Source organism: Corythoichthys intestinalis, chromosome 7 (genome assembly GCF_030265065.1).
Source record: "Corythoichthys intestinalis isolate RoL2023-P3 chromosome 7, ASM3026506v1, whole genome shotgun sequence".
Lineage (NCBI taxonomy): Eukaryota > Metazoa > Chordata > Actinopteri > Syngnathiformes > Syngnathidae > Corythoichthys > Corythoichthys intestinalis.
In genome coordinates, this window is record NC_080401.1 from 34,529,203 (window position 1) to 34,555,853 (window position 26,651).

At 38.5% G+C, this 26,651-nt stretch overlaps 2 protein-coding genes across 5 annotated transcripts in view; one reads left to right on the forward strand and one right to left on the reverse strand.

The window, feature by feature from the left end:
* Positions 1-10,379: 10,379 nt before the first annotated feature.
* si:dkey-183n20.15 (RING-HC_RNF170 domain-containing protein) lies at positions 10,380-16,346 on the forward strand. 3 transcript variants are annotated; one of them, XM_057841734.1, is made up of 7 exons: positions 10,380-10,457; positions 10,807-10,852; positions 11,859-11,958; positions 12,226-12,322; positions 14,540-14,613; positions 15,633-15,743; positions 15,906-16,346. In XM_057841734.1, the coding sequence occupies exons 2-7, from the start codon at positions 10,824-10,826 to the stop codon at positions 16,203-16,205; spliced, it is 711 nt and encodes a 236-aa protein (XP_057697717.1). In that variant the 5' UTR covers positions 10,380-10,457; positions 10,807-10,823; the 3' UTR covers positions 16,206-16,346. The 3 variants fall into 3 exon arrangements, with proteins under 3 accessions (XP_057697717.1, XP_057697716.1, XP_057697718.1); XM_057841733.1 differs by lacking the exon at positions 10,380-10,457 and having other exon boundaries at positions 10,521-10,852; XM_057841735.1 differs by lacking the exons at positions 10,380-10,457; positions 12,226-12,322 and having other exon boundaries at positions 10,521-10,852.
* Positions 16,347-18,415: 2,069 nt separating this feature from the next.
* pfas (phosphoribosylformylglycinamidine synthase) overlaps positions 18,416-26,651 on the reverse strand; it is a 33,902-nt gene continuing 25,666 nt past the window's right edge. Inside the window, exons 16-26 of one of the 2 annotated variants that reach the window (XM_057840048.1) lie at positions 25,884-26,114; positions 25,648-25,828; positions 25,044-25,127; positions 24,830-24,985; positions 22,521-22,643; positions 22,301-22,446; positions 22,032-22,239; positions 20,656-20,744; positions 20,311-20,575; positions 19,021-19,161; positions 18,416-18,956 (exon numbers count right to left, since the gene is read on the reverse strand). In XM_057840048.1, coding sequence (XP_057696031.1) covers positions 18,646-18,956; positions 19,021-19,161; positions 20,311-20,575; positions 20,656-20,744; positions 22,032-22,239; positions 22,301-22,446; positions 22,521-22,643; positions 24,830-24,985; positions 25,044-25,127; positions 25,648-25,828; positions 25,884-26,114 — 1,935 coding nt within the window. In that variant the 3' untranslated portion in view covers positions 18,416-18,645. Of the gene's footprint in view, positions 18,957-19,020; positions 19,162-20,310; positions 20,576-20,655; positions 20,748-22,031; positions 22,240-22,300; positions 22,447-22,520; positions 22,644-24,829; positions 24,986-25,043; positions 25,128-25,647; positions 25,829-25,883; positions 26,115-26,651 lie in introns of both variants that reach the window. The other variant, XM_057840047.1, reaches the window with a different exon arrangement.

Sequence of the window (26,651 nt, forward strand, 5' to 3'; positions counted from 1 at the left end):
AATCTGTCTATGCTGTCCTCACTCCGAAGCGTCTACTTTTTCCAAAGCTAGACAGCTAGTGAACGACGCCTTAATAATCAGACTTCTTCCTTTTTCATCTGATTTATTAATAAAATAGCCTCAAACCATTGTTCTCTATAGACCGTCATAAAACTACAAAAAAAAAGTACACAAGCATTGCATTAGCAACAACGTTAGCTTAGCACGCTATACAGTTTCACTAAACATAAACAAAAAGCGTCTCATACAAAAAATAGAACATTTCGCTTACTAACATAATATGTATATTCTTTACAACAACCATACTTACGGACAAATCTTGTCCAAGGATCATATAAGCACAACATTACAACGTAGGCTTCAGCCCGAGACGTCGTGCAGCCATACGAACTGGCAAGAAAAAAATAAACCATGTCGCAAAGCGATCACAAGAGTTCGCTGTTGTGCTGCAGCACAAAAAGCCTTGCTGTAAAACTTACCAAAAGGCAGAATACTGTCTGAGCGGGACATGTGCGTTAATTGCGGCAAATATTTTAACGTGATTCATTTAAAAAATTAATTACCGCGCGTTAACGCGATAATTTTGACAGCCCTAAAATAAACGTTATGGTTTCAAAATGTACAGTCATGTGAAAAAATTAGGACACTCTATGTGAGCCTGTGTGTTTTCTAACATATTTGGTCATATGGATATTTAATAACAATTTTAACAATCTTGACAGATTCAAGAACTAAAAAATTAAAACTGAAAAAAAGATTTTTTATAACTTTCTGTCGAATGTAATCTTAAAAAAATAAATGCAATTTCTGTTGAGGAATAATTTAGGACACATCCACATTCAATCCCACTTAAAATGGCTAATATCATATACAGGGGTATCATGTCACATGCACATGATTAGAACATCATTACCCAGTGTTTTGATGGAGGCTTGCCTTATTTAAATCTCACTTTTAGTTTGGTGTGCCCCTGACTGTTAAAGTGAGAGAAAACACCATGGTGAAATCAAAGGAACTTTCTTCAGAAAGAAGATTGTAGACGCGTTTGAGTCTGGTAAGGGATTCAAAAACATCTCAAAAGAATATAAAATCAGCCATTCCACTGTCTGGAAAATAGTCTACAAGTGGAGGACATTCAAAACAACTGCCAACATGCCAGGTCTAGTCGTCCAAGCAAGTTCACCCCAAGAGTAGACCGCAAGATGCTAAAAGAAGTCTCCAAAAACCCTAAAATGTAATCACTGGACCTACAGCAGGCTCTTTCTACTGTTGATGTGAAAGTGCATGCCTCTACAATCAGAAAGACACTTCACAAGTTTAACCTTCGTGGGAGGTGTGCAAGGAGGAAACCTTTGCTCTCCAAGAAGAACATGAAGGCCAGACTGAAGTGTACCAGAGTGAATGTAGACTAAGACTTCTTGAATAACGTTCTTTGGACAGATGAATTTAAAATTTAATTATTTGAACACCAGAACAGAGGACATGTTGGCGTAAACCCAATACAGCATTCCAGGAAAGAACCTCATACCATCTGTGAAGTATGGAGGTGGACGTGTAATGGTTTGGGGATGCTTTGCTACAGCAGGACCTGCCCAGCTCACCATCATAGAATCCACCATGAATTCTATCGTGTATCAGAGGGTGCTAGAGGAACATGTGAGATCATCTGTGAAAAAAATTAAAGCTGAAGTGAAACTGGACCCTGCAGCATGACAATGACCCAAAACATACCAGTAAATCCACCAAGGACTGACTGAAAAGGAAGAAATGGAGAGTTCTGGAATGGCCGAGTCAAAGCCCAGATCTTAATCCCATTGAGATGCTATAGGGTGACTTGAAACGGGCTGTACATGCAAGAAACCCCTGAAACATCTCACAGCTGGAAGTATTCTGCGTTGAGGAGTGGGGCCAACTTTCTACAGACCGATGTCAAAGACTGGTAGATGGCTACAAAAAGTGTCTCACTGAAGTTATTTCAGCCTAAGGGGGTAATAGTAGTTATTAGGTGGTAAGGTGTCCTAACTTTTTCCTCAGTTAGAATATGGCATTTTTGTTGATAGATTTGGTTTAATGAGTAAAACAATGTTATTTTTTGTTGTTTAGCTGCAATTTAAATCACTTTCTTTTCCAGGGTTTAAGAAAAACAAGATCAGACATTGATATGTCAACATTTCTTTATAAAGAACGGAATATTTAATGGAGTGTCCTAATTTTTTCACATGACGGTATTTTACATATTAATTATACATCATCATACAATCATAGAATTATATATTTAAGTAGGTAATAATCTATTAAAAGCTTGTTTAGGTCAGCTTACAAATTCAATACCATTTTTTTGCATGATGTTTTCAATACTTGGTGCAACCCTAGAACCAACAAGGATTCTCTCCGAATATCCATTTGAATTAGCATACGAGTTGTATAAATAAATTTTGATAGCATTTTATGAAATGTCTCACCTAACTTTTCAATAATGGCATGTTTCACTTGGCCAATATCTGTATTTATTGTACAATATTTAGTTTACCACAAAAGATTATATACACTCTTTAAAGGAGAATGGGTCAAACCCTTTTGATCTTAGAAAGTAATTCAGAATGATACTCAGTTAAAATGATTCAGTAACCGGGTTGAATTAAGTAAGATGAATGGCCAGCAACATTATTTTTGATTATACAGTGGGGCAAATAAGTATTTAGTCAACCAATAATTGTGCAAGTTCTCCCATTTGAAAATATTAGAGAGGCCTGTAATTGTCAACATGGGTAAACCTCAACCATGAGAGACAGAATGTGGGGGGGAAAAAATCACATTGTTTGATTTTTAAAGAATTTATTTGCAAATCATGGTGGAAAATAAGTATTTGGTCAATACCAAAAGTTCATCTCAATACTTTGTTATGTACCCTTTGTTGGCAATAATGGAGGCCAAACGTTTTCTGTAACTCTTCACAAGCTTTTCACACACTGTTGCTGGTATTTTGGCCCATTCCTCCATGCAGATCTCCTCTAGAGCAGTGATGTTTTGGGGCTGTCGTTGGGCAACACGGACTTTCAACTCCCTCCTCACCCCGTGGCGTCAAAATGATAACAAGAATGGGGAGCAAAAATCCCAGAACCACACGGGGGGACCTAGTGAATGACCTCCAGAGAGCTGGGACCACAGTAACAAAGGCTACTATCGGTATCACAATCTGCCGCCAGGGACTCAAATCCTGCACTGCCAGACGTGTCCCCCTGCTGAAGAAAGTATACGTCCAGGCCCGTCTGCGGTTTGCTAGAGAGCATTTGGATGATCCAGAAGAGGACTGGGAGAATGTGGTATGGTCAGATGAAACCAAAAAAGAACGTTTTGGTCGAAACACAGGTTCTCGTGTTTGGAGGAAAAAGAACACTGAATTGCACCATACCAACTGTGAAGCATGGGGGTGGAAAAATCATGCTTTGGAGCTGTTTTTCTGCAAAGGGATCAGGACGACTGATCTGTGTAAAGGAAAGAATGAATGGGGCCATGTATCGAGAGATTTTGAGGGAAAATTTCCTTCTATCACCAAGGGCATTGAATATGAGACATGGCTTTCAGCATGACAATGATCCCAAACACACAGCCAGGGCAACAAAGGAGTGGCTTCGTAAGAAGCATTTCAAGGTCCTGGAGTGGCCTAGCCAGTCTCCAGGTCTCAACCCCATAGAAAATCTGCGGAGGGAGTTGAAAATCCGTGTTGCCCAACGACAGCCCCAAAAAATCACTGCTCTAGAGGAGATCTGCATGGAGGAATGGGCCAAAATACCAGCAACAGTGTGTGAAAAGCTTGTGAAGAGTTACAAAAAAGGTTTGGCCTCCCTTATTGCCAACAAAGGGTACATAACAAAGTTTTGAGATGAACTTTGGTATTGACCAAATACTTATTTTCCACCATGATTTGCAAATAAATTCTTTAAAAATCAAACAATGTGATTTTGTGTTTTTTTTCCCCACATTCTGTCTCTCATGGTTGAGGTTTACCCATATTGACAATTACAGGCCTCTCTAATATTTTCAAGTGGGAGAACTTGCACAATTAGTGGTTGACTAAATATATATTTGCCCCACTGTACATCACCCTAAAAACATGACAAATAAATGCTAAAAACACCAAAGTGCTCTCTGAATATCTTTTAATACCTGCAAATAATTAGTGCTAGCCCTCTCAGTCCAAATGAATTGGAAGTACAATTGCCTTCAATGGCAGGGAATGAGTGAAAAATACATAAACAGTCAATATATCGTCTTGGAAAACAACAACAACAACAACACAAGTAGCATAGAATTCATTACGTGCCTTGCATGCCACATCGTGTGTGTGTGTGTGAGTGCACGCACACATTCTGATAATTCCCTTCAGATAAGACTTTTTAGAAAAACAAACATAAGTTGTCCACTGTCATAAAAGTGAAAAAAAAAATAAACTACCCACTATTACACATGACATTTCTCAAACCAGCAGCTGTTTACAAAATAAAATGATGTCTGCTGCAAACTTACATAAGATATGCCAACATCCAGCAAGTTTGATTACATTGAAATTTCTTTTAATCCTCTTGTCATGTTTAGACGAGTCATTTTCCTTTTAACAACATGCTGTCTAAAGAATGTTAGCTTCTGCTTGGTGAAATTAATATATTCTGTACACATTATGACACTTTCCCAAGCCAAAGAATAAGCAAAACACACATCATCCTGTGATGTTTGATCAATGATGACACCCGAGTGTGGACTTTGGTGCTGCAACCTCTCGATTACTTCTTTTTATCTCTCTTCCGAGACCCTGAATCCACTAACTTCGCTGAGTGCTATTTTTAGATCTCCTGCATGTGTAGTACCAATAATATATGAGCCAATATTTGCCCAGACAATTCCCACAAGTTTCCCACACAAATGCAGCGTAATTTCTTTCCTAACTACCAAACACATACTCTGTTACCTGGGGTGGCAATTAACGAGTTAAGCTAATGATAATTTGTTTACCGTAATTTTCTGACTCTAAACCACTACTTTTCTCTCTCATTTTGAATCATACGGCTTATTTGACCAGTGTGGCTTATTTGTTGATTTATTTGGGCTAATAGGTAACACTTTATTTGACAGCGACGTCATAAGACTGCTGTAATACAGTCATAATTATGAAATGACATTATCATGGGCATTCATGAATGCTTATGACAGTTGTCATTTAGTGTCATCTGGCAAATTATGTCACTAACTCAATTTATGTCTGGCTCGAATCTTTTACATCCATTCAAAAGTGGGACAATTTGCTGGACGACACAAAATGACATCTGTCATAAGCATTCATTAATGCTCATGGCAGTGTCATGTCATAGTTATGATGGTCTTATGACAGTCTTATAGCACTACTGTCAAATAAAGTGTACCAAATAACATAACTAGCAATTAATGAAACAAGGAGAACAGTAACTGAAGAAATACAGTGGTACCTCTACATATTAAGTTAATTCGTTCCAGGACCTTGTTTGTAAGTCGACATGGTCGTATGTCAAGCAGGATTTTCCCAAAAGAATACATTATAATTCCATTAATTCGTTCCACAGCATGAAAACCTACACTAAATCCTTAATAAATACTGCTGTTACTATTGCAAATAGCAATTACAAAGAGCAAAACAAATACATTATGAATAAAAATCGGAATAATAATATAGTAAAAGTAATAATATTAATAATACCTGTAATAATGTAACAAATCGGGTTCTAATATGGCAGCAGGCCCAGCCTATACGCAGACTATGCAGCTGCTTAGGGCCCCTGACCACCAGGGGGCCTCCAATCTGGCAATTGTTTAATTTGTGTTCTATTTTGTTTACTACAGTTTGCTTTATTTGACTTTTGTGAGTTTTGAGACTTGATTACAAGCTTTAAAAAAATAAAAGTTCTTCCTTAACTTCTTTCTGTCCTCTTTTAGAAAAAGGTTTGGCGCTATCTACTGTAAGTGCTGACAATCATTTGGGGTGAGAAGTTTGAAGTATGCAGTGCAACAAAATCTGATTAATATACAAAATATGGACGTATGGGTTGGATTGCATGTATGGGTTTCACAGTGCACTGTGACGAAATGGTGGGCCAAAAATATGGGCCCCTTTGCATTATTTTGCTTAGGGCCCCCAAATGGCCTGGGGCGGCCCTGTGTGGCAGTTGTATTTTGTGTGGTGTAACTGAACACAACGCGGGGCTGACGTCAGTTTTAATGTCCTGTTGTTGCGGGCAGTTGGCGTGTTGTGTTGCACAAATTCTGAAAAACTGTATTGGCTCGAATATAAGACGGCCATGATTATAAGAAGACCCCCTCTTTTTCAAGACTCAAGTTTGAAAAAGGACTTTTTGAACACCAAATTAAATTTTATACAGAAAATAATTACAGTACATCTGAAACAAATGATTATAACAATATTTGAGAGAAAAAGCATGTTATTTTGCCTCATTCAAATCTTAATATCTGAACATTTAAATATGTAAGCTAAAGTGCAATCACATTCGTAAATGAATAGCTTCTGGTTTTTGAAATGTAAATAAACCAATCTATTGTGATAAAACAACAAAATTGCAGTAACTGCCTTAACCATCAAAGTGAAGTCTAACTGTAACTGTAGTCTTGAAACAAATCTGAATAAGGAAAAATATTGCAGTAAAATAATGCAAACTGGTTAAACTTGAGAGGAGCTGAGATCTGTCAAGACAGAACATCGCTTCAATGATATCTGGCGCCATCTAGCGTTGTGAATGGGTATAATGTCTAGACCGCGAATATAAGACAACCCCCACTTTTTGAGTCTTATTTCAATGCGAAAAACACCGTCTTATATTAGGGCCAATACGGTAAATGATTAAAAACCTGACGAAGCTGGCGATGTCTTTGGCGATGGTTGTCACCTTTACTAATAAAGACTGGCAAACGAAGGTCGGAGGAGTATTGTCAAGCAGTTCATGGACACGCACCCCACGCTCATATTTTTCCATTGGTAAGCCTCACCTTTTTTCGTTTTTCACCGCCTGCTTTAACATTCTTGGAACCCATGTTGATTTCTCTCACAAGAAAATCCGTCTTGCATGCGAGCGTTTGGTCGGATGTATAAACAAATGGCGAGTCAAATTTTACGTTGGATGTCGAAAAGATCGCGTGTTGAAGTGATCGCATGTCGCGGTACCACTGCAATTAGCACAGAACATGAATTTTGATTGTAATTTACATCATTAGCGCTGCAATGTATGCTAGGAGGCATGTTGGACGACAACAGTGTTGACACCAGGTGGCAGCAGAGGTTGACTGACTCCCCCAATGGACTCCCTTGCTTCTTGAAGCAGTGAATCTTTGCAGCCAATTGGTTCAAAGCCTCATGGGGTTCATTTGGTCTTATGATAGTCTTATGATGCCGCTGTCAAATAAAGTGTTACCTGTTAGTAATCTTTTGGTGTAAATATCCCATGATACAGTGAGGACAGCTGCGATTTATATTCCAGTGCCGCTTATCGATGAACAAATGCAGTTTTTGTGTCAAATTTGGTGGGTGTTCGCTTATAGTCAGGTGTACCGTATATTCCAAAAATTACAGAAAGTGGTTTATCATTTCCATCAACAAAAAAGTGTGATTAACATGAAATCTCTCACATTCTATTGGTGCTACAGAAATAAATTTGGAGCAATATGCAGTATACTGTGTTGTTAATAACGGCGTTACAATATAACGGCGTCACACTAACGGCGTTATTTTTTTCAGTAGTGGGTAATCTAATTAATTACTTTTCTCATCTTGGCAACGCCGTTACCGTTACTGAGGACGGAAAGGCATGCGTTACTATGCGTTACTATATTGGTCGAAAAGTCTGATGGAGACGGACTAACCGAGACGACAGAGCAGAGCAGGAGTAGGGAGGAGGCAAGAAAGTTGTGACGCCGAGCAAACGCAATGCTAGGTAGCTCCAATAATACATGTTGTAGCCGATAGCCTACAAACTACGCCCGCATGTTATGGTAGATATGGTAGATATGGTAGACATGGTAGATATCACATGTACTGTACATAGATATAACTAGATGCAAAATGACAGACATGGCACTAAATGAGTTAGTAGACAGCCGCCATCTTAAAGCAGTAGACTTTTTAGGACGGCTCTGTTGTAGAGAACCTTCCTAGCGAACCTAAGTAACTTTTTATCTAAAATACTTCTAAATCGGCAAAATCTTGACTTGAATCTATCTTTAAATGATGAAACAGTTTTAAAACTTTCATATGTCGAAAGTATAGAGAAGGGAACTAATGCAATAATGGGAGCAATTTTAACAACTTTTAACAGTTGATTCAAGGTAAAGGGTAAATTAGGGTAAAGAATTGGGCTCGGGCCAATTGTATCAAAAACCTTCACAACCTTCACATCGCGTGGCCAATGTTTTTTTTTTTCCCTCAAAAAAAAAAAAAAGTAATTATCACCGATTACTTTGCCAAGTAACTAATTACTCTTACATTCAGGTAATTGAGTTATAACGCAATTACTTTTTGGGAGAAGTAATTTGTAACTATAATTAATTACTTTTTTTCAGTAAGATTAACAACACTGTGCAGGGCCGGAGTGGGACTCATTTTCGGCCCTGGAATTTCATGCCTCAGACCGGCCCACTCATTTAAAATTATGTCATTATGCATACACGTGTTAAGTTCAGTGTTCTCTAAAGCCGTGTACTGTAATTCTGTGTATTCCAATTCAGTGCAGGTAATGGTTGTTTAACAAGGTGGCTCTATTTTAACAAGTGCAAAACAACATATTTTGAACAAATTTAAAAATGGATTTAAAAAAAAAAACTATATTAAATGATACATTTGAAAAATAAATTAGGCCAGTCAAACGATTAAAAATTTTGATCAAGTTAATTACAGCTTAAAAATTAATCGTAATTAATCGCAATTCAAACCATCTATAAAATATGCCATATTTTTCTGTAAATTATTGTTGGAATGGAAAGATAAGACACAAGATGGATATAAACATTCAACATAAGGTACATAAGGACTGTATTTGTTTATTATAACAATAAATCAACAAGATGGCATTAACATTATGAACATTCTGTTAAAGCCATCCATGGATAGAAAGACTTGTAGTTCTTAAAAGATAAATGTTAGTACAAGTTATAGAAATGTTATATTAAAACCCCTCTTAATGTTTTCGTTTTAATAAAATTTGTAAAATTTTCAATCAAAAAATAAACTAGTAGCCCGCCATTGTTGATGTCAATAATTACTTACACAATGCTCATGGGTGCTGAATCCTATAAAATCAGTCACACCCAAGCGCCAGCAGAGGGCGGCAAAACTCCATAAAACACAATTAACAAGTGGGCATGTCATTGTACTGTCATTTAAATCTGTCTGAGCAGGGCATGTGCGTTAATTGCGTCAAATATTTTAACGTGATTCATTTAAAAAAATAATTACCGCCCGTTAACCCGATAATTTTGACAGCCCTAAAATAAATGAATCAATAAGACCTTTTCTGCAACATCAAATATTAACAAAATGAGTGCTTACAGATAAAACAAACATAGCAACATAACAATGTGAAAAATAAAGAATACGTATTGCACATTATAACAACTTCTAATGATACTATTATCCATTTTCCATTTCCACTTTAAAAACGCCACGTAAATGATTACATTAATTCTAATGTTAACTCGCTGAACGACATGGCAATCCTACCTTCCAGCTCTGCACCTGTGGTGTGTTCATTATGGCTAATGCTTGCTGCTACATATCCCTTGTGAGGTGCTACAAGAAGCCAAAGTTTCCACAATTACATATTGTCGTATCACACGGTGCAAGTTGCATTTTATTCGCCATCTGGCCTTACCACTTTCGTTGTAATCCTCTGTAGTTTGAGGCAGCAAGGTCGTTGCATGAAAAAAAAACAGCTATTTTTGCGCATTTTGCCGATTCTTTCACGAGTGCTTTTCTCTTTTTAATTCTTATTTTTCAGCGCCACCCTTGCTCTTTTTATCCATCCGAGCACCGAATTAGCAGCTAATTTGGCTCAATACAGACTACAATTAGGGGGCGGAGCTGCATGCTGTATTTTTCGTCTGCTCACGTGAGGATGAGTCTGGAAAAAAAAAATAGTTTTTTTTTTTTTTTTTAAGACGGCCCACAGGGACAGCGGTAACAGAATGTAAGTTATACTCAGTGACACTGTCACAAATAAATACCAAACAAAAAATGATAACAGTGTAATTTTTTTTTTTTTTTTTAAATAAAACCCGGACCGGCCCATCTGGCCGGCCGGCCCTTCTGGAATCGTCCAGAAGCTCCCGATTAGTCACTCCGGGCCTGACTGGCAGTATAACAAAGAGGAAACTCAATTACTAAGCTCAAAAGTTATATGTGATTGGCCGACTGCCTCCCCAAACAGGTCTGATTGACTTGAAATTTCCCATGACACTTTTTTGTGTTGACATTAGTGGTATCACAATCAGGTGGAATGGCGTGTTTGGTAAATAATTGTCTAAGTCAGCTCTAGCCTACTTTAAAGTGCACTCACTCGTGTGAACTGTGTTGGAATTGTTTCGTTTTATAGCTTGTGGTTGTGTTTTTACTATTGCTACTTCGCTAACCTGACGAGCGGCGTTGAGACAAGTTCAAGGGGTGGGCACTTGTATGGAGCCAAGCTTGGGCGGAAAACACAGTTGATGATTAACAGGCAGATGTTATATAGGGCGCGCTAACATGGTGGCGTCTACACTTTACTTCCTTCTCCTCAGCCTGCGTCAGCTTCACTATGAACGCCAGTCATATCGCCAAAGCCAGGTTAGGACGCACTTTGCATTACTAATTGCAACACTTGGCAATGTTTGAGGATGAAATTGTGCTAATGATTACCAAATTTAAAACGGATGACATGATGACATTTTGTACTTTTACTCAGAATATTTACAGTGACTGATTTCAAGTGACTGATATATTTGATTTTTCACTGTTATTATGGGTGTAACAATATAAATATGCAGATTGATGTATAGACTGGTTAAGCAAATTCGAATCGAAAACAACCAAAACACAAAATATCAATCATTGTCATCTTTTCACGATGCCGTTTTGTTCAAACATTCAGCAACAAATTTGTTTTGGGATGCATTTTCATATTTGACCACTTAATCATGAAATGGCATCATCTAATTGAATATAAAAATTACTTTTTTTCCCCACACTTCATCAATTAAATGGTCTGTCTTGGCCAAATTGTGGCATTATTAAAAATTGTCATCATATACGTCTCAGCTTTTTTCTGGAGGATAAATAATATATGACTGCAAATGTCTGTTTTGCTGCACTATTCACTATTTTGCTTAAAATGTTGTACGTACCACTGTAACATATTTTAGATGCTAATTAGTGCGTAGTATCTAAAACACTGAATGGCTAAGCTATGTATTGTTGTTTTGAATACACAATGTAAAATTCCTAAATTTTCACAGTATTATGTCCAAATTTAGATGTTTGATTTACTGTATCTTTTATTTCATTATTCCACGCTCCTAATTGTTTTTTTCTTCTTCTTTTTTTACAATGAAATTGGAATCATCGAACTTTCCAATTCAACACAACACTTCAGTTCATTTCTTCATTATTAACACTGAATTTCTGCAAAATGTGAACTATAAAATAAATGTGTAACTCCATTTATCATTCTCTTTATCCTCGTTGCTAATTAAAGTAACATTTTCAAAAGCGATGTCGACAAGACACAACGTCTTATCACAGCCATCGGATTTGCGATGACATATGTTTACCTTGCCGTGGTGTCACGTTCCAGATGGCGCTGTCTTTCTTCTCAAGGTCCAACGGGTCAGGGTCACCCAGGCTCATTCCGAGGCACCGAAACACCACCACCACTGCCGCCCACTGCCAGCATGGTGAGAATTTCAGGCTTTCAATTTAAAAAGTGGACAATGCGCCTAGGATTAACTCGGGCTTTGTTATTATTACGACTGTATACTATATTCCGATATATTCTCTATTCAGGGACTAATACATGATCAGCACACATGCTATAAAAACAATAAAATATTATACTGCCGCTCCCTTTTATTGGCGCTTTAACAAGGTCACAGTTTTGATTTTTCCCTGTCTACTTCCTGATGGTGTCCTTTTTTGGCTAACCGGTGTGCACCTGTCTGCAGTCGTGTCCATTGACAAGCCAACGAGAGCGACATTGCCCCGTGTGTCTGCAGGCAGCCAGCTTGCCCGTACAGACCAACTGTGGACATTTATTCTGTGGTATGAGCAAATGCACACACGCATGTAGGGCATGCAAGCTTCTGCCCTAAGCAAGTACATTGTAAGAGTAGCTTTAATGGTCATTTAATCTAAAGTTTGAAGGAAACCTTGGAATTAAACACTTGGCTGCTCTAATAAGATACACTTGTTTTCTTTTGCTAAAATATGTTATTAAAAACCCATAAAATATTGCCATTGATTTAAAAATCTATAATATTTAGTACATGTTTTGACCTATAGAGGGCGCCATGTTTTATGCGCACAATGGACACTCGGGGTGATGACGTAGTTTGTCACTGTCACTAGACGAACACTACTGGTTTACTGCAATTCCTTCTACACGCCGAGACGTCCAACACATGCACACATCGGTTAAAAGCGACGAGTACCGTAATTTTCGGACTATAAGCCGCTACTTTTTTCCTTCATTTTGAATCCTCAGGCTTATAGTCCAGTGCGGCTTATTTTTTTATTTATTTGGGTTAATAGGTGACACTTTACTTGGCAGCGGCATCATAAGACTGTCATAAGACCATCATAATCATGACATGACACAATCATGGGCATTACTGAATGCTTATGATAGATGTCATTAAGTGTCATCTGGCAAATTATGTCACTAACTCCATTTATGTTCAGCTTGGATCTTTTACATCCATTCAAAAGTAAGATAATTTGCTGGATATACTAAATGACATGTTATAAGCATTCATTAATGCTCATGCCAGTGTTGTGTCATAATTAGGATCGTCTAATGGCAGTCTTATGGCGCCACTGTCAAATAAAGTGTGGCAAATACCAAAACTAGTAATTAATGAAACAACTGGAACAGTAACTGAATACATAATTAGCACAGAACATGAATTTTATGTGTTATTTACATCTGTTGCGCTGCAATGCATGCTAGGAGGCATGTTGGATAACAACAGTGTTGACAGCAAATGGCAAAGGGAGCAGTGATGGCCAAATGAAGCTTCTTGATGCCGGTTAATTTGGTTTTATAACGGTCGTATGATGTCGCTGTCAAATAAAGTGTTACCGGTTAATATTTTTTGGTGTAAATATCCCATAATACAGTGAGGACAGCTGTGTCTTATAGTCCAGTTCGGCTTATGTATGAACAAATGTCGTTTTTGTGCCAAATTTGGTGGGTGGTGGCTTATAGTCAGGTGAGCCTTATAGTGCGAAAATTACGGTCCTGACTATTTCTGTTTTTATTGAGTCTTTTATTACCTTTTCATTGCCTCAAAATAATCTTTGCATGTGTTTACCTCTCATATTTTAAGCATTGTGTTTTCCTGTGGTAGCTTTAAAGCAGATTGTTCATCTGTTGACCACATTAGTCACGTAGCATATTTAAACCACCCCTATTTGCTATTACTACGTTTGAGTAATTTCTTAAGCCAACTTTAGTATGTTCTGTCTGTATGCATCAAAACATAACAAGCGGAAAGCGCACGGTAGTACTCTGGGCGTCAAATTCGCCTCATGTAGTACGATTTGCCGGTGTAGCACATTTTGGAAGAAAACAGTTTATTTTTCCTACTCTCGTCTCGTCTCATCCCGTCTTTCCTGTTCATTTTGCAGTTGCTGCTCGTTTCGTGAAATATCGACAGTGCTGTCATGCTCATTAATGTTCCTCTCGGGTTTAAATTGAAAGGGTTTTTTTGTAGTATCTGAATGGGTAGTAATCAGAAAACAAAAACAAAACGTGTCTCAACAGCTGACTCGTGACTCAAAGAGGAAAAAGTGATTATGAGGATTATGTGAGGGCAAAATGGAGGCAGATTGTGATCAAATAGCTGTTTTTCAGTGCAAATTGATGCGCTGGCTCCCCACTAGCGTCACACATTTGTTTGTTTAGGTCATCAGCATGACGCGTTCTGTCCGGCGGCCATCTGGTGTCGTTTAATGGCTAACTCTCTGCAGCTGACTCAAATGTGGTGATAGGCAAAAACAATCCAAAACAAATAGGATTTGCAACCTTTAAACATTTTTTTTACTTTTGATTTTGTAATGTTTACTCATTTTATGGCTGGATTCATGATGCCATAGACAGATGTCCAATCCATTTGCAATGATCTTTGGATAGCTATTGCTGTCAATAACAGCCAATGAGTTCATATTTTCCATATTAAAAGTTGTTGGAATTTTAAAATATTTTAAATTCTAGTTTTATAATTTGTATATTCATACTTTTTGTCTGTACTTTTTCAGCATCATGTTTAATCACCTACTGGAGGCACGGCCCATGGTTAGATGCAGTCAACTGCCCTCTCTGTAGACAGAAGGTACTACACTACCGTGTGTGTTGATTTACAATACTATAGTAAACCCACTCTTTTTATAAAACCCTTGGAAAAATTGTACCCCATATAAATGCAGAGGATAATTAGGCCTTACTGCCATGCTTCTAACTATGGCTGCCACAATTAATTGCCTGATCAACAACTATCATAAGTGGTTTAAATCAACTATATTGATAGCTGTTTAGTCCATATTACTTTCTTAGAATGAACATCCATCCCCCCCAGTCAAAATGGATTGGATGTCAATCAACGTCAATTAAAGATGTCCGATAATATCAGTCTATAAAAGCATTCATATGGACATCGCTTTTTCATTATCAGTTTGGGCCAATATGGCAGTGCTGTCATGTCCACTTATTGTTTGCTTATTTTGTTTCTGGTGTTTTGTTGCCCATTACTGGCGCTTAGTTGTAATTAGTTTTGATAAGTTTCAGCGCATTCTGCTGATGCCGTCATACAGTGGTTGGACAAAATAATGGAAACACATAACATTTTGGCATCATAATCATCGAACATAATTGTTAAAGAATGGCATGAGAATCATTTTAATGAAGTTGAGCATCTCGTATGGCTGCCACAATCCCCAGACCTCGACATCATTGAGCATTTACGGTATGTTTTAGAGATTCAATTAAGACGTCGATTTCCAACTTTCCCTGGCGCATAGTTTTTGGTTCCAATTCACACTTACAGCTAAAATGTTAAACCTCGAGTGATATAACGATTAACATGTGAGACAATGAGTTGACAATTTTGCAAAAACAACTAACGATTATCAAAATATTTACAGTATTTGTAGCAGCCCTATTTCTACCATGTATAGGGATTAGGGTTAGGGTTAAAACCTAACCCTAAACCCTACCCTAACCCTAATCCTACACCCATGTTACATTGGCGACTTTCAAAACAGCACAAAATGACGTGACATCGCACAAATAATACAACAAATGAAAATAAAAATTTAAATGAACAAACGCTGAACTATGCCTACTTTTCCGCAGGTGAGCGTAATGTGTCAGCTCTTTAGCGAGAGTCGACTGGACCGTCAGTCCAAAGATGTAGCGGGCCAAATCAGCGACTACAACAAACGCTATTCGGGTGCGCCCAGACGGGTCAGTAATTTCTAACTCGTTCACTGCTATCAACGTTTGATCCGTTTTGAACGGGAGCGATTATTCGCTGCTAACCTCTCCCAGTCAAAATGGATTGGACGGCGATATCCGTCAATGGCAACCTATGACTAAAAGAAAATTACAATGATAAAAACATTTCAGATACGAGACTACCTGTCAGACGCGCCCCTCCTTCTTCAGCTGGCGATCCGTGGCTTGGGTACCCTAGGCGGTCTGGTTTGGCTGTTCTTCCTGAGGGTGGCGCTGTGTTGTGTGGGGACGGCAGTCTCCATGGCCTCACCCTCAGGTTCCCCGAAAGCGCCCACGTCTCTCTGTGGCCTCTTGGGACTGCTAGACGATCTAGTGGTTGTGGTCCTTCTCCTCCTATGCGTCCTCAACGTCAATCATCAGATGGTGCCAGAAAGAGGCCGATCACAAACCGCACCGGTGGTGATCACTTAGAAGAAATTGTACATGTTAGCATCATTTACAAGGTTTCAAACTCAAAAATGGTGTATGATAATCAGCATTCTATTAATTTTGACCTGACATCTCTGTAAATATTTCTGCTGTTTTTATGTATAAAATAAAATATTTATTGGTTTGTCCCAAATCAAAAATGATTCTAGTGTTTAAAAAATGTATAAAGTTTTACCTTCTCCCCCATTTTCCTGCCATTAATTATTCCCTACAGTAGAGGTCAGTGTTGCCTGGAATGTAGTTGCATAACATATAACAGACATGTCCAAAATCCAGCCCGGGGGCCAAATGCGGCCCGTGGTCAAATTTCATCCGGCCCCCAGCCTCTGTCATAAAATCAATAAGGTCTGGCCCACACAGACTTAATAAATTGGTCAGCAGTACTGCTACCAGCATATGAAGTAGCTTACACACTAAATGCTGCCCCTCATTTACCCACTAAAAGGCAGCAGCACTCTAAGCAACTTTACCCCTTGTGACCCTTTACTGACAATTTTCTAAAATGGCGACAATCAACAACAAAAAAGTGGACTGCGACGGCCGACGCCTCAAGGTTAGGTGGATATTGGACTATTTCTTTACTAAAATACGCAACAACTGTGTCTGCCTCATTTGCAGAGACAGTCGCTGTTTTTAAAGAGTTCAATGTAAGGCGATATTACCAAATAAGACACGCTGACATGTACGACAAGATTACAGGGAAGAAACGCGGCAAGAAATTGAAGCAACTTGAAGCTAGTTTAATTTCACAGCAGCTGTATTTTGCAAGAGCCTGAGAGTTAAAAGAGAACACCACAAAGGCTAGTTGTGAGATTGTTGAAATTATTGATTTAAAAATAATAATAAAGCAAATGTGACACCAGAATGGCTTGCTAAAATGTGCTTAAATATATTGTTCTACGTGGAGGACGTCAGCCAAGGTCGGCCCCCCACATTTTTACCACACCAAATCTGGCCCTTTGCAAAAAGTTTGGACACCCCTGACATATAGTATTACACTGAAAGTGTGCAACACAAAGTTGGAGTTGCCCGTATGCTACAAAAAAAAAAGAACGTGACAATGTTCTGTTTGAATCATTTTTCAGGTTTTAAACCTGGGCCTCCAGGGGGCGCAGTTTGCAGGCATAAAGGGGGCATAAAGGGGGCCGTTAATACTCATTGCACCCGGGATCAGCTCACATTTTTTCCACTACTGTACTGTTTGCCTTCTATAAATATTTTTTAAACACTACACTTTTATTTTTTACAATATTATGGAGGAAAATCTGAGTTATTTAGATATTAGGTCTGATGAATAAGAAAGAAAAAGGACTATCATTCAGGGTTACTGCTACTCCTTTGCAAAAACCCCCCATGCGGTCAACCTTGATATTAGCTCAGTCACAAAAAACAAAACTGATGCAAAACCCCATCACAGTAGTGTTGTTTTAAACTAGTCAATTAACATCTTCAACAATGAAACTAGAACATAACCACTTAAAAGCAAAAGTGTTAAAATTTTTTTTAAAAAGTAAATATTTTCAGGTAAATTTCACAAATAGCTGCTCCAAAGCCATCAATAACCTTCTTGTAAACATTTACTACATACTGGAGAACATATACAGTATGCATTAAATGAAAGAACAAAATAAACATTTTTTGTGAAAAGTTATACAACTGCTAGCGGCAAATTGAAATAGCCCAAACATTTGACCTTCATAATCCAGTTTTCTGTGCTTGTACTTTTCTGCCTTATGCTAAACCCAAACAAGCCCCCCCCCCCTCCCCAAATGGCTTGTTCTGGTGCCCATCAGACCACGTGGGGCCCTACACACAATGCATTACGTGTATATAGGGAGTGGAGGCTCTGCTGCCATTGACCTGAACTGTATGGAACAAACTGCTTGATTTTGTTTCAGGAACGTGGAAGCCTATGTCAAAATGTAAAACTTCAGTGAAATTTATCACATGAAAAGGCGTTACTGCTCTTTATCTTATAGAGTACGCTTTTCCCCCTGCTTAATTAAACGAAACACATAGTAGTATAGTACTTCATTATTTATCTCCACCAGTCAACGCATGCAGTACAGTTTTGACTTCTCTAGCTACTAAAAACAAAATTTTACTCTTATTTTCCTCAATATTTTTTAATTATAATTTTGCTATTTTGACTTTTCACGTGCTGCTCTTTTCTCCATACAGTTCATGATTAAACAGATATTGGATTATGGTGGCAGTAGTTTAATGATGTTTTGAACAACAAAAAACTTTTAACAGGAAAATCAAAATCAGCATAATTAACTCATTGGGTACTATTGACAGATGTCCATTCCATTTGAACTGGACGTCAACTTGAACTATCAACGTTAATGGCAGTCAATGAGTTTAGAGTGAAAAAAATACAGCAGTAACATTGAAAAGAAAAGGAAAAAAAGAGGTGCATTTAACACTTTTGGCTGCACCAGGCGGCGGCGTTACGAAACATGCGCAGCCAGGGTGATGTCTTCAGCTGGGGGCGGAAGCTACGGGGCGCCCACGGCCACTGCCAGCCCAGCGTGCATCGCTCCGGGTGGGGCATCATGGCCAAGTGTCGGCCGTTCCCGGAGCACAGGCCGGCGATGCCCAGTGGCGAGCCGTTAGGGTTCAAGGGGTACTCCTCGGTGGGTTGGCCGCCATCGTCCAGGTAACGGAGTGGGGCCAGGCCACTTGAGGTGATGTCATCCAGATCCCGGGAATTACGGAATTGCATCAAACCTGCAGGAAAATAGCATGAAATTGTCCTTGAAATGGATCAATTGAAAGGAAATGGATACCGTACCTTCTCCGTGAGCCACCCACACCCCTAGAACTGAGCCCTCCATCCCAGACAGCCACACGGACGGGGACGCCTGGATCCCCACGGTGACGAAGCGAGACTCAAACCTGCCCGACTTGTTGTGGGTCAGAACCACGTTGGATTCTGGAGGATGGACGATAAAACAGCACGCTAAATTAAGAACTTTGAGGAATTGCAACCTTTTCTCAAGATTTTTAAAAAACAAACAGATTGAACTTTTTCCGATCCACCTGATCTTAACTAAATAAACTACGCTTTTCCTCTGCTAAGGACTTATGGAGCAAAACTTATTAAAGGTCAAAAATTCAATTTGGATTTCAAAGGTACTTTTTAACATTTTCTTTAAAGTGGTGATATTTTTGCATCTGAGTCAATCACCTAATTTTGAGGATCTGTCAACCAGTTCCGATCTGACACCTCAGCAATGTAATGAGGAAAAAAAACAGCAAATTCAGATGCTTATTTTTAAACTTAACTATTCCAACACAAAAGTCATATAAAATGGTTAATGCAGCAGTAATTTAACCTATTCCAATTTTTTGAAAATGACGTGGTCTAGCAGCATTTCGGCACACATGATCGGATCAGGGACATCTTTACGTACTTTAGTTGTACAAACTATGTATATTACTATTACACAAAACTGTAAATGAAAAAAAAAAATCATTACACAGTGGTACCTCTACTTACAAATGTCTCCACATACAGAATTTTCAGGTTAGAACACATCTCAATGGGAAAATATTGCTTCTTGTTGTTACGAAAGAAATTTCAGGATACGGAAGGCAAAAAATGCAGTATGAGTTTACTGAACATAATTATAGCTGCTCTGCCATTGGCTATTGTCTAGCACCTTACTACAATCCAATTGGCTAAGAGGGACCTCTACTGTATGAGCGTGTGTGTATCCCAGGGTCCTCTTCATTCACCCCTCGTGTCCCGACAGCTTTACATGACTTTTATTCTTTGTCTTTTACACGCTCTCATTTCATGTTTAATGTGAAATAATGTAATTGTAACATGTACAGTATTTGATACATGTTTTGATGCATTTTAATCCTTTATAAAAGATTTATGTCTGAATTCTGGGGGTTTGGAACAGATTAGGGCATTTACATGGAAAATGTGTCTCTACTTACAGAATTTCCAGTTTACGAAACTACTTCCAGAACCAATTAATTCTGTTAGTAGGTGTTCCACTGTATATATAATAATAATATAATGATACAACTGACTATCAGCTGGTGCTACCATCATTACAGCGCATCTCACCTTTGCCATCTTGGCTCTCCCCGACCCAACCCAGTAGAGCCAGCAGCTGGCAGCCATTGCACACGCCCAGGCTAAGCGTGTCATCCCTTTGCCGGAAGCGCTCAAACTGGGCTTTGGCGGCGGCGTTGTAGGCGACGGTGGCGGCCCAACCTTTAGCTGAGCCCAGCACGTCGGCATAGCTGAAACCTCCCACGAACACGACAGCATTGAACGGGTCCAGCGAGACGCCAGCGGAGCACAAGTCCTGCATGGTCACGTCCCACACCTGCACATACAATTTGTTTCATAAATTAACATTTGTAAATACATTTTTTTAGTGAACAAGGCAGTTCCGCTGTATCCTACCTCAAATCCCGCCATGTAGAGAGAGGCCGACATCTCTCGGTCACCGTTGCTGCCCTCTTCTCTCACTACGGCCACACGAGGCTGCACTGCTGCTACAACAAAACGTGTTCAATCATAATTAGAGCACTTGTCCTATAGAGAAAAGTTACAATGATACATGTCAGACAAGGGGTGGCCACAGGAATGTTTGTTACACAGAAATTCCTTTTCCTAACATTGATTAATTTGAATGTTTTATTCAATTGTTGTTTTTGTTTATACATCACTGTATTTGAAGTTATGGATTTTACATTTGTTTATTTCATTACTTTACAGTTGGATTTTATCATTTGCAGATGACAGTGTCAGGCATGAGTATTTATTTTAATATGTGATATTACAGTCACTGCTATTGACAGTGATAGACGTCAAATCCATTTGAAATTGGATGGTTGGCAGTAAATGATCATGTTTCAGTGCCATTATGCAATACATTTCATTCATTAATATAGGATTGCAGTCATGTTTTCTCCCAAAAGGAAAGCATAACTACAATGTGGGCGTGACAAGAGTTTGACACCCCTGACGTAAAGGAGAGGGAACAGGAAGATAGGAAAGCAACACTGATCACTACATGAAAAAATTCAAGACATTGGCATGAACTGTTCGTTCTGTGGACATCATCCAGAGACAGTTCAGCACCTTTTTTGGACTTGTTCTTTTTCCAACAAATTTTGGAAAGATTTTTGTAAGTTTGTTGACAGGAATCTACATGTGGACTTCAAGCTAAAATGGGAAAATGTATTTTTGTTTTTTTTTAATTAAAAAGTCAGGAATGAAGATGTTTTTATTATTAATCTACTTCTTTTGTTGTCGAAATTCTACATCCACAAATGTAAGTTCAGCAAGCTGTTACCATCTTTTTCTCACTTCCACAATGAAACGGTATGCCACATAAATCTGTTAAATAAATCAAAAAATAGGAAAGTGGAAAAAAATGATTGATATTTGTGAAAAGCTGGGACTTTTTTGTGAATAGTTGCTTATAGTATTCTTCTTCTTTTTTTTCTTCTCTGATGAGCAAAGTTTGGTATGTTTATACCCCCTGGCATATTTGTGTTTGTATTCTTTTGTTTTTTGGTTTCTATTATTATTTTCTGTCTATTTTGTGTTTGTATTGTTGTTTATTCTGTTGTGTTGTTGTTGTTAATTTAAAAAAGGAAAGCAACACTGTCCCCTAGTGATTTTTACACAAATTGCTGAGAATTATACATGTTGCGCATGCTAGTTTATAGAGGGGTCCACCACGGACTGGTCGTTAGCAAATTGCAGGGCAACCCCACCAACGCACAATTTCGAAAACATTAACCTAAAGCCCATATGAAAGCTTGTCGTACCAGGCGGCTTGCAAAGAACAACGTCAGATGGGTCAAAAGTAACTTTGAAGTCAGGCTGCGTCCTCCTGGCGAGCCCCTCCTCTTCCTGTTGAACGCAAAGCTCGTCAGTCTGCAGGCGTTCCAGACGGAAGCTGGTCTCCTCCCATGATGCTCGGAGGTCAGCCAGGTGTTCCCTCAGTACTTCCTGTCCGTCTACACGCATCGTCACCTGGAAAAGAAGCACGGTATGAAGTGAAGATAAAAGGAAAATGATGAAGAGGAGGCCTCACCATGGCCTCAGGGCCGAAGCCATTGGTTGTGCCAATACGGTGACACGCGACGCCGGCATCAAGGAATCTGCGGCACACGCTTTCTTCATCTGCCTCTGAGACCTCCAGAACAAGACCCAACTCTTCACTGAAAAGAAGCTCCATGACTACGAGGAGGGCAGAAATGCTTCATCAGCTTGCACTTAGTGCTTTTATCAACACTAAAATGATGAATGGAAACCTCCAGGGGCTCCCAATGAAGGCACATCAACATCGACGCCGCGGTTTCCAGCGAATGCCATCTCCAGTATACAGGAAATAAGGCCTCCGTCGCTAACGTCGTGTCCCGCGCTGAGAAGACGATCTGAGGGAGCGCATTGCACGACATATTTATTGCTCTCAATACGGTTTCATTCAATAAAAAAACAGGAATAAGCATCTTCTAATTAGAACGATTCCATTTTCCATGCATCCAACTTTGGGCTAATTGAACTATTTTATTGTTTTGAAAATATTTTAACTAGGGCTGTCAAACGATTAAAATTTTCAATCGAGTTAATTACAGCTTAAAAATTAATTAATCGTAATTAATCGCAATTAATCGCAATTCTAACCATTTATAATATATGCCATATTTTTCTGTAAATTATATATATATTCTGTAAAATAAATTGTTGGAATGGAAAGATAAGACACAAGATGGATATATACATTCAACATAAAGTACACAAGGACTGTAGTGGGCATTTCACTCTACTGTCATTTAAATCTGTCTATGCTGTCCTCACTCCGAAGCGTCTACTTTTTCCAAAGCTAGACAGCTAGTGAACGACGCCATAATAATCAGACTTCTTTCTTTTTCATCTGATTTATTAATAAAATGGCCTCAAACCATTGTCCTCTTTAGACCGTCGTAAAACTACAAAAAAAAAAGTACACAAGCATTGCATTAGCAACAACGTTAGCTTAGCACGCTATACAGGTTCACAAAACAAACAAAAAGCGTCTCATACAAAAAATATAACATTTCCCTTACTAACATAATATGTGCATTATTTACAACAACCATACTTACGGACAAATCTTGTCCAAGGATCATATAAGCACAACATTACAACGTAGGTGTCAGCCCGAGACGTCCTGCAGCCATATTGAACTGGCAAGACAACAATAAACCATGTCGCAAAGCGACCACAAGAGTTCGCTGTTAGACAGCACAAAAAGCCTTGCTGTTAAACTTACCAAAAGGCAGAATACTGTCTGAGCGGGACATGTGCGTTAATTGCGTCAAATATTTTAACGTGATTAATTTAAAAAATTAATTACCGCGCGTTAACGCGATAATTTTGACAGCCCTAATTTTAACTTTTAAAATCATACAAGTACAAATACCTATATACTAAGGATGCACCAATCGCAAATTTTCGCATCAGTCACCGGATTTTTCAGAATCTGCCGATATCCAGTCCTGATCCAATACCGATTTTTTTTTTTTAATAAACAAAAGTTTCAAACATGTTACTATCCCGTGCCGCCTTCATAATTTAAATTATTTTTAAAAAAGAACAACGTAGAAAAATGCATGTCCTTATGAAATGCTTCATTGAGTGAGATCACTCAAATCCACTCCCGCTTTGATGCTCACTCTGCTGAGAACAGCCTCTCACTTACACACAGAGTTGCCACAGCACACTAATGCAAGTTTACGGATGATTGACACATTCGTGCCTTTGATCGTATAGCTTCCAAGCTTCTCTGGCAAGATCAAAACAACAAACCTGTCAATCATCGTTAACATTAAGTTTCAAACGCAAGCTGGACTGTTTGGGCGCACTGCGTAGCAGGAGGCAGGCTGAGAGGCTGTTGCACTGTACGAGTATGAAGCAAAAATACAAATATATTTTTTAAATTAAAAATCCGATCAGTTTAACCCAATACCGATCCTCTGAAAAATGGCGTGATCGGATCAGGACATCCCTGGTATAAACTTTTAAAAATACACCTAACTAGATTATCATCAAATCCTGTTATTAATAATACAAACTGTGTCAATTATACGTATATTGATTTCATCCCACAATTGCTATAATGAAATAAGAAATCTTAAAATTGTAAAATTATTTTATCTGTATTTTGTTTGTTGTCAAAAATGTTTTGCTGTGAATAGGATAGCTACATACGATTATTTTGAATGTCGGTTAATCTCCGATTATTATGTGACGAGTCAACTCATATAAATCAGGTTATATATAAAGTATATTTTTTTTCCTTTCTTTGTTGATTTAAAAAAAATGTTCTCTTCAATTCAAAATATATACTAAAACATTTTTTATAAAAAATCTAAACTGTACATAAAACTGTAAAATAAAAATAAAAAACTGAAAATAAGAAAATTTACTATTAGAAGGTCAAAAAAATAATAATTTTGACAATTTTTAGGTCATTAGTATCGCTAAAAGATTGTCACATTAGCTGTCGATTAATTTGATCATCGTTTAGTTGTTCATAAGCTGATTAATTTTTGGAGCCTGTTTTTAATAGAAAACTGACCTCTAATTAACGTCTGAATGGTGTCGAAGCAGGCGGCCAGGAGTTGCGGCTGCTCTATGTCAGGAGAACAATCTCCCAACTGTGCATAGCACTGAGCCAATGCAGAACCGCCCAGACGGTGATGGCCAGGACTGAGCGGAACCCACAGCAGCACACCTGCAACCAGTCATGAGTCAAGTGACTGGAACATCTCTTCGTTATGTGTGTGTGTTACCTTTTCCGTCTGGATCCTCGAGATCGGGTGTGACGGTGGCACTGATGTCTGGACACACAGCATAGGCCGAGATTACCAGCGCTCCTGAAACACAAAATAAAAATTAGTTCTTACTGGAAGTATTCTTTTCTATTTTTTTTTTAACACCGTTTTGTTTTTTTGTTTTTTTACAAAACAAGTGCATTTGTTTAGAACAATATTTTTCATATTCTTAGAAAAGGGGATCCTATAGTTCAAAATGTGATGTAATATAAAAAAACAGATCTATTGTGGATTCCACACCCAAAGATTTGTTAAATACAGCTGTCAGACTGTCAGACCGAATTTAACAAAAAAATTGTGTTAGATTAATGCTGACAGTCAATAGACATTCTGTGTGGATATTCTTTTAGATACAGTAAAAATAAAATAACTTTCTTTTCTTTAGATACACAGTTGTAACGTGCCATATTCCATCCCATGATACCTCTGAAACTTGTCAGGTAAAAAAAACAACAACACGTGTTTGTTAAAAAAAAAAAAAAAAAAAAAGTCCATCTAGGGAAAATATTAAAAAAAAAAAAAAAAAAACCTTAAGAAGACTGCAACAGTGAACATACTGTACCTGGTGCTTTAACAGTTTCTTTTGCCACTCGTGCAGCCATACTCAGCGAGTCCTTGCCACCGTCAACGGCAACCCCTAGCTCCCCCATCACTTTACACATGGCCCTACATGACTCCCAAAGAAGTGCCCCTTCGCCGGGCAACTTGGCAGCCCACATCCAGTTACCGCTGCACTTCACGTCCTGGAACACATCACTCATAAGTCAATGAATTTTATCATTCCAAGGCATCCCTCACCTTAAGCGTGGTGACTCTAGCAAACATCAGGTTGGTGAGCGCTTCGCCCACCGCCATGCGAGCACCTGCCGCCGCGTTCACAAGCGCTTTGATGGGCTGCTCGCCAATAGCCGTCGCTGCCCCCTCCATGCTAAAGGGTGACAAGGCCACCACTGCCACGTCGGCCAGCGGCGTGTGGAGGGGGCCCACGCATTGTTGTTGCGCGACCAATCCTGTCACGGATCTGTCCACCTGTAGAAAAAAAGCCACAATTAGTTTTCATAATTTATAAAATTACTGTATTGGCCCAAATATAAGACAGCTCTGATTATAAGACGACCCCCTCTTTTTCAAGACTCAAGTTTGAAAAAAGACTTTTTTAACACCAAATTAATTTTCATACAGAAAATAATTACAGTACATCTGAAACAAATGATTAAAACAATATATTTGAGAGAAAAAGCATGTTATTTTGCCTCATTCAAATCTTAATATCTGAAAATTTAAATATGTAAACTAAAGTGCAATCACTTTCGTAAATGAATGGCTTCTGGTTTTTGAAATGCAAACAAACCAATCTATTGTGATAAAACAACAAAATTGTAATAACTGCATTAACCATCGAAGTGAGGTCTAACTGTAAACGGAGTCTTGAAACAAATCTGAATAAGGAAAAACATTGCAATAAAATAATGCTAACTGGTTTAACCTGAGAGTAGCTGAGATCTGTCAAGACAGAACATTACTCCTCAAGTTCAGCATTCGCTTTAATGATATCTGGCAGCATCT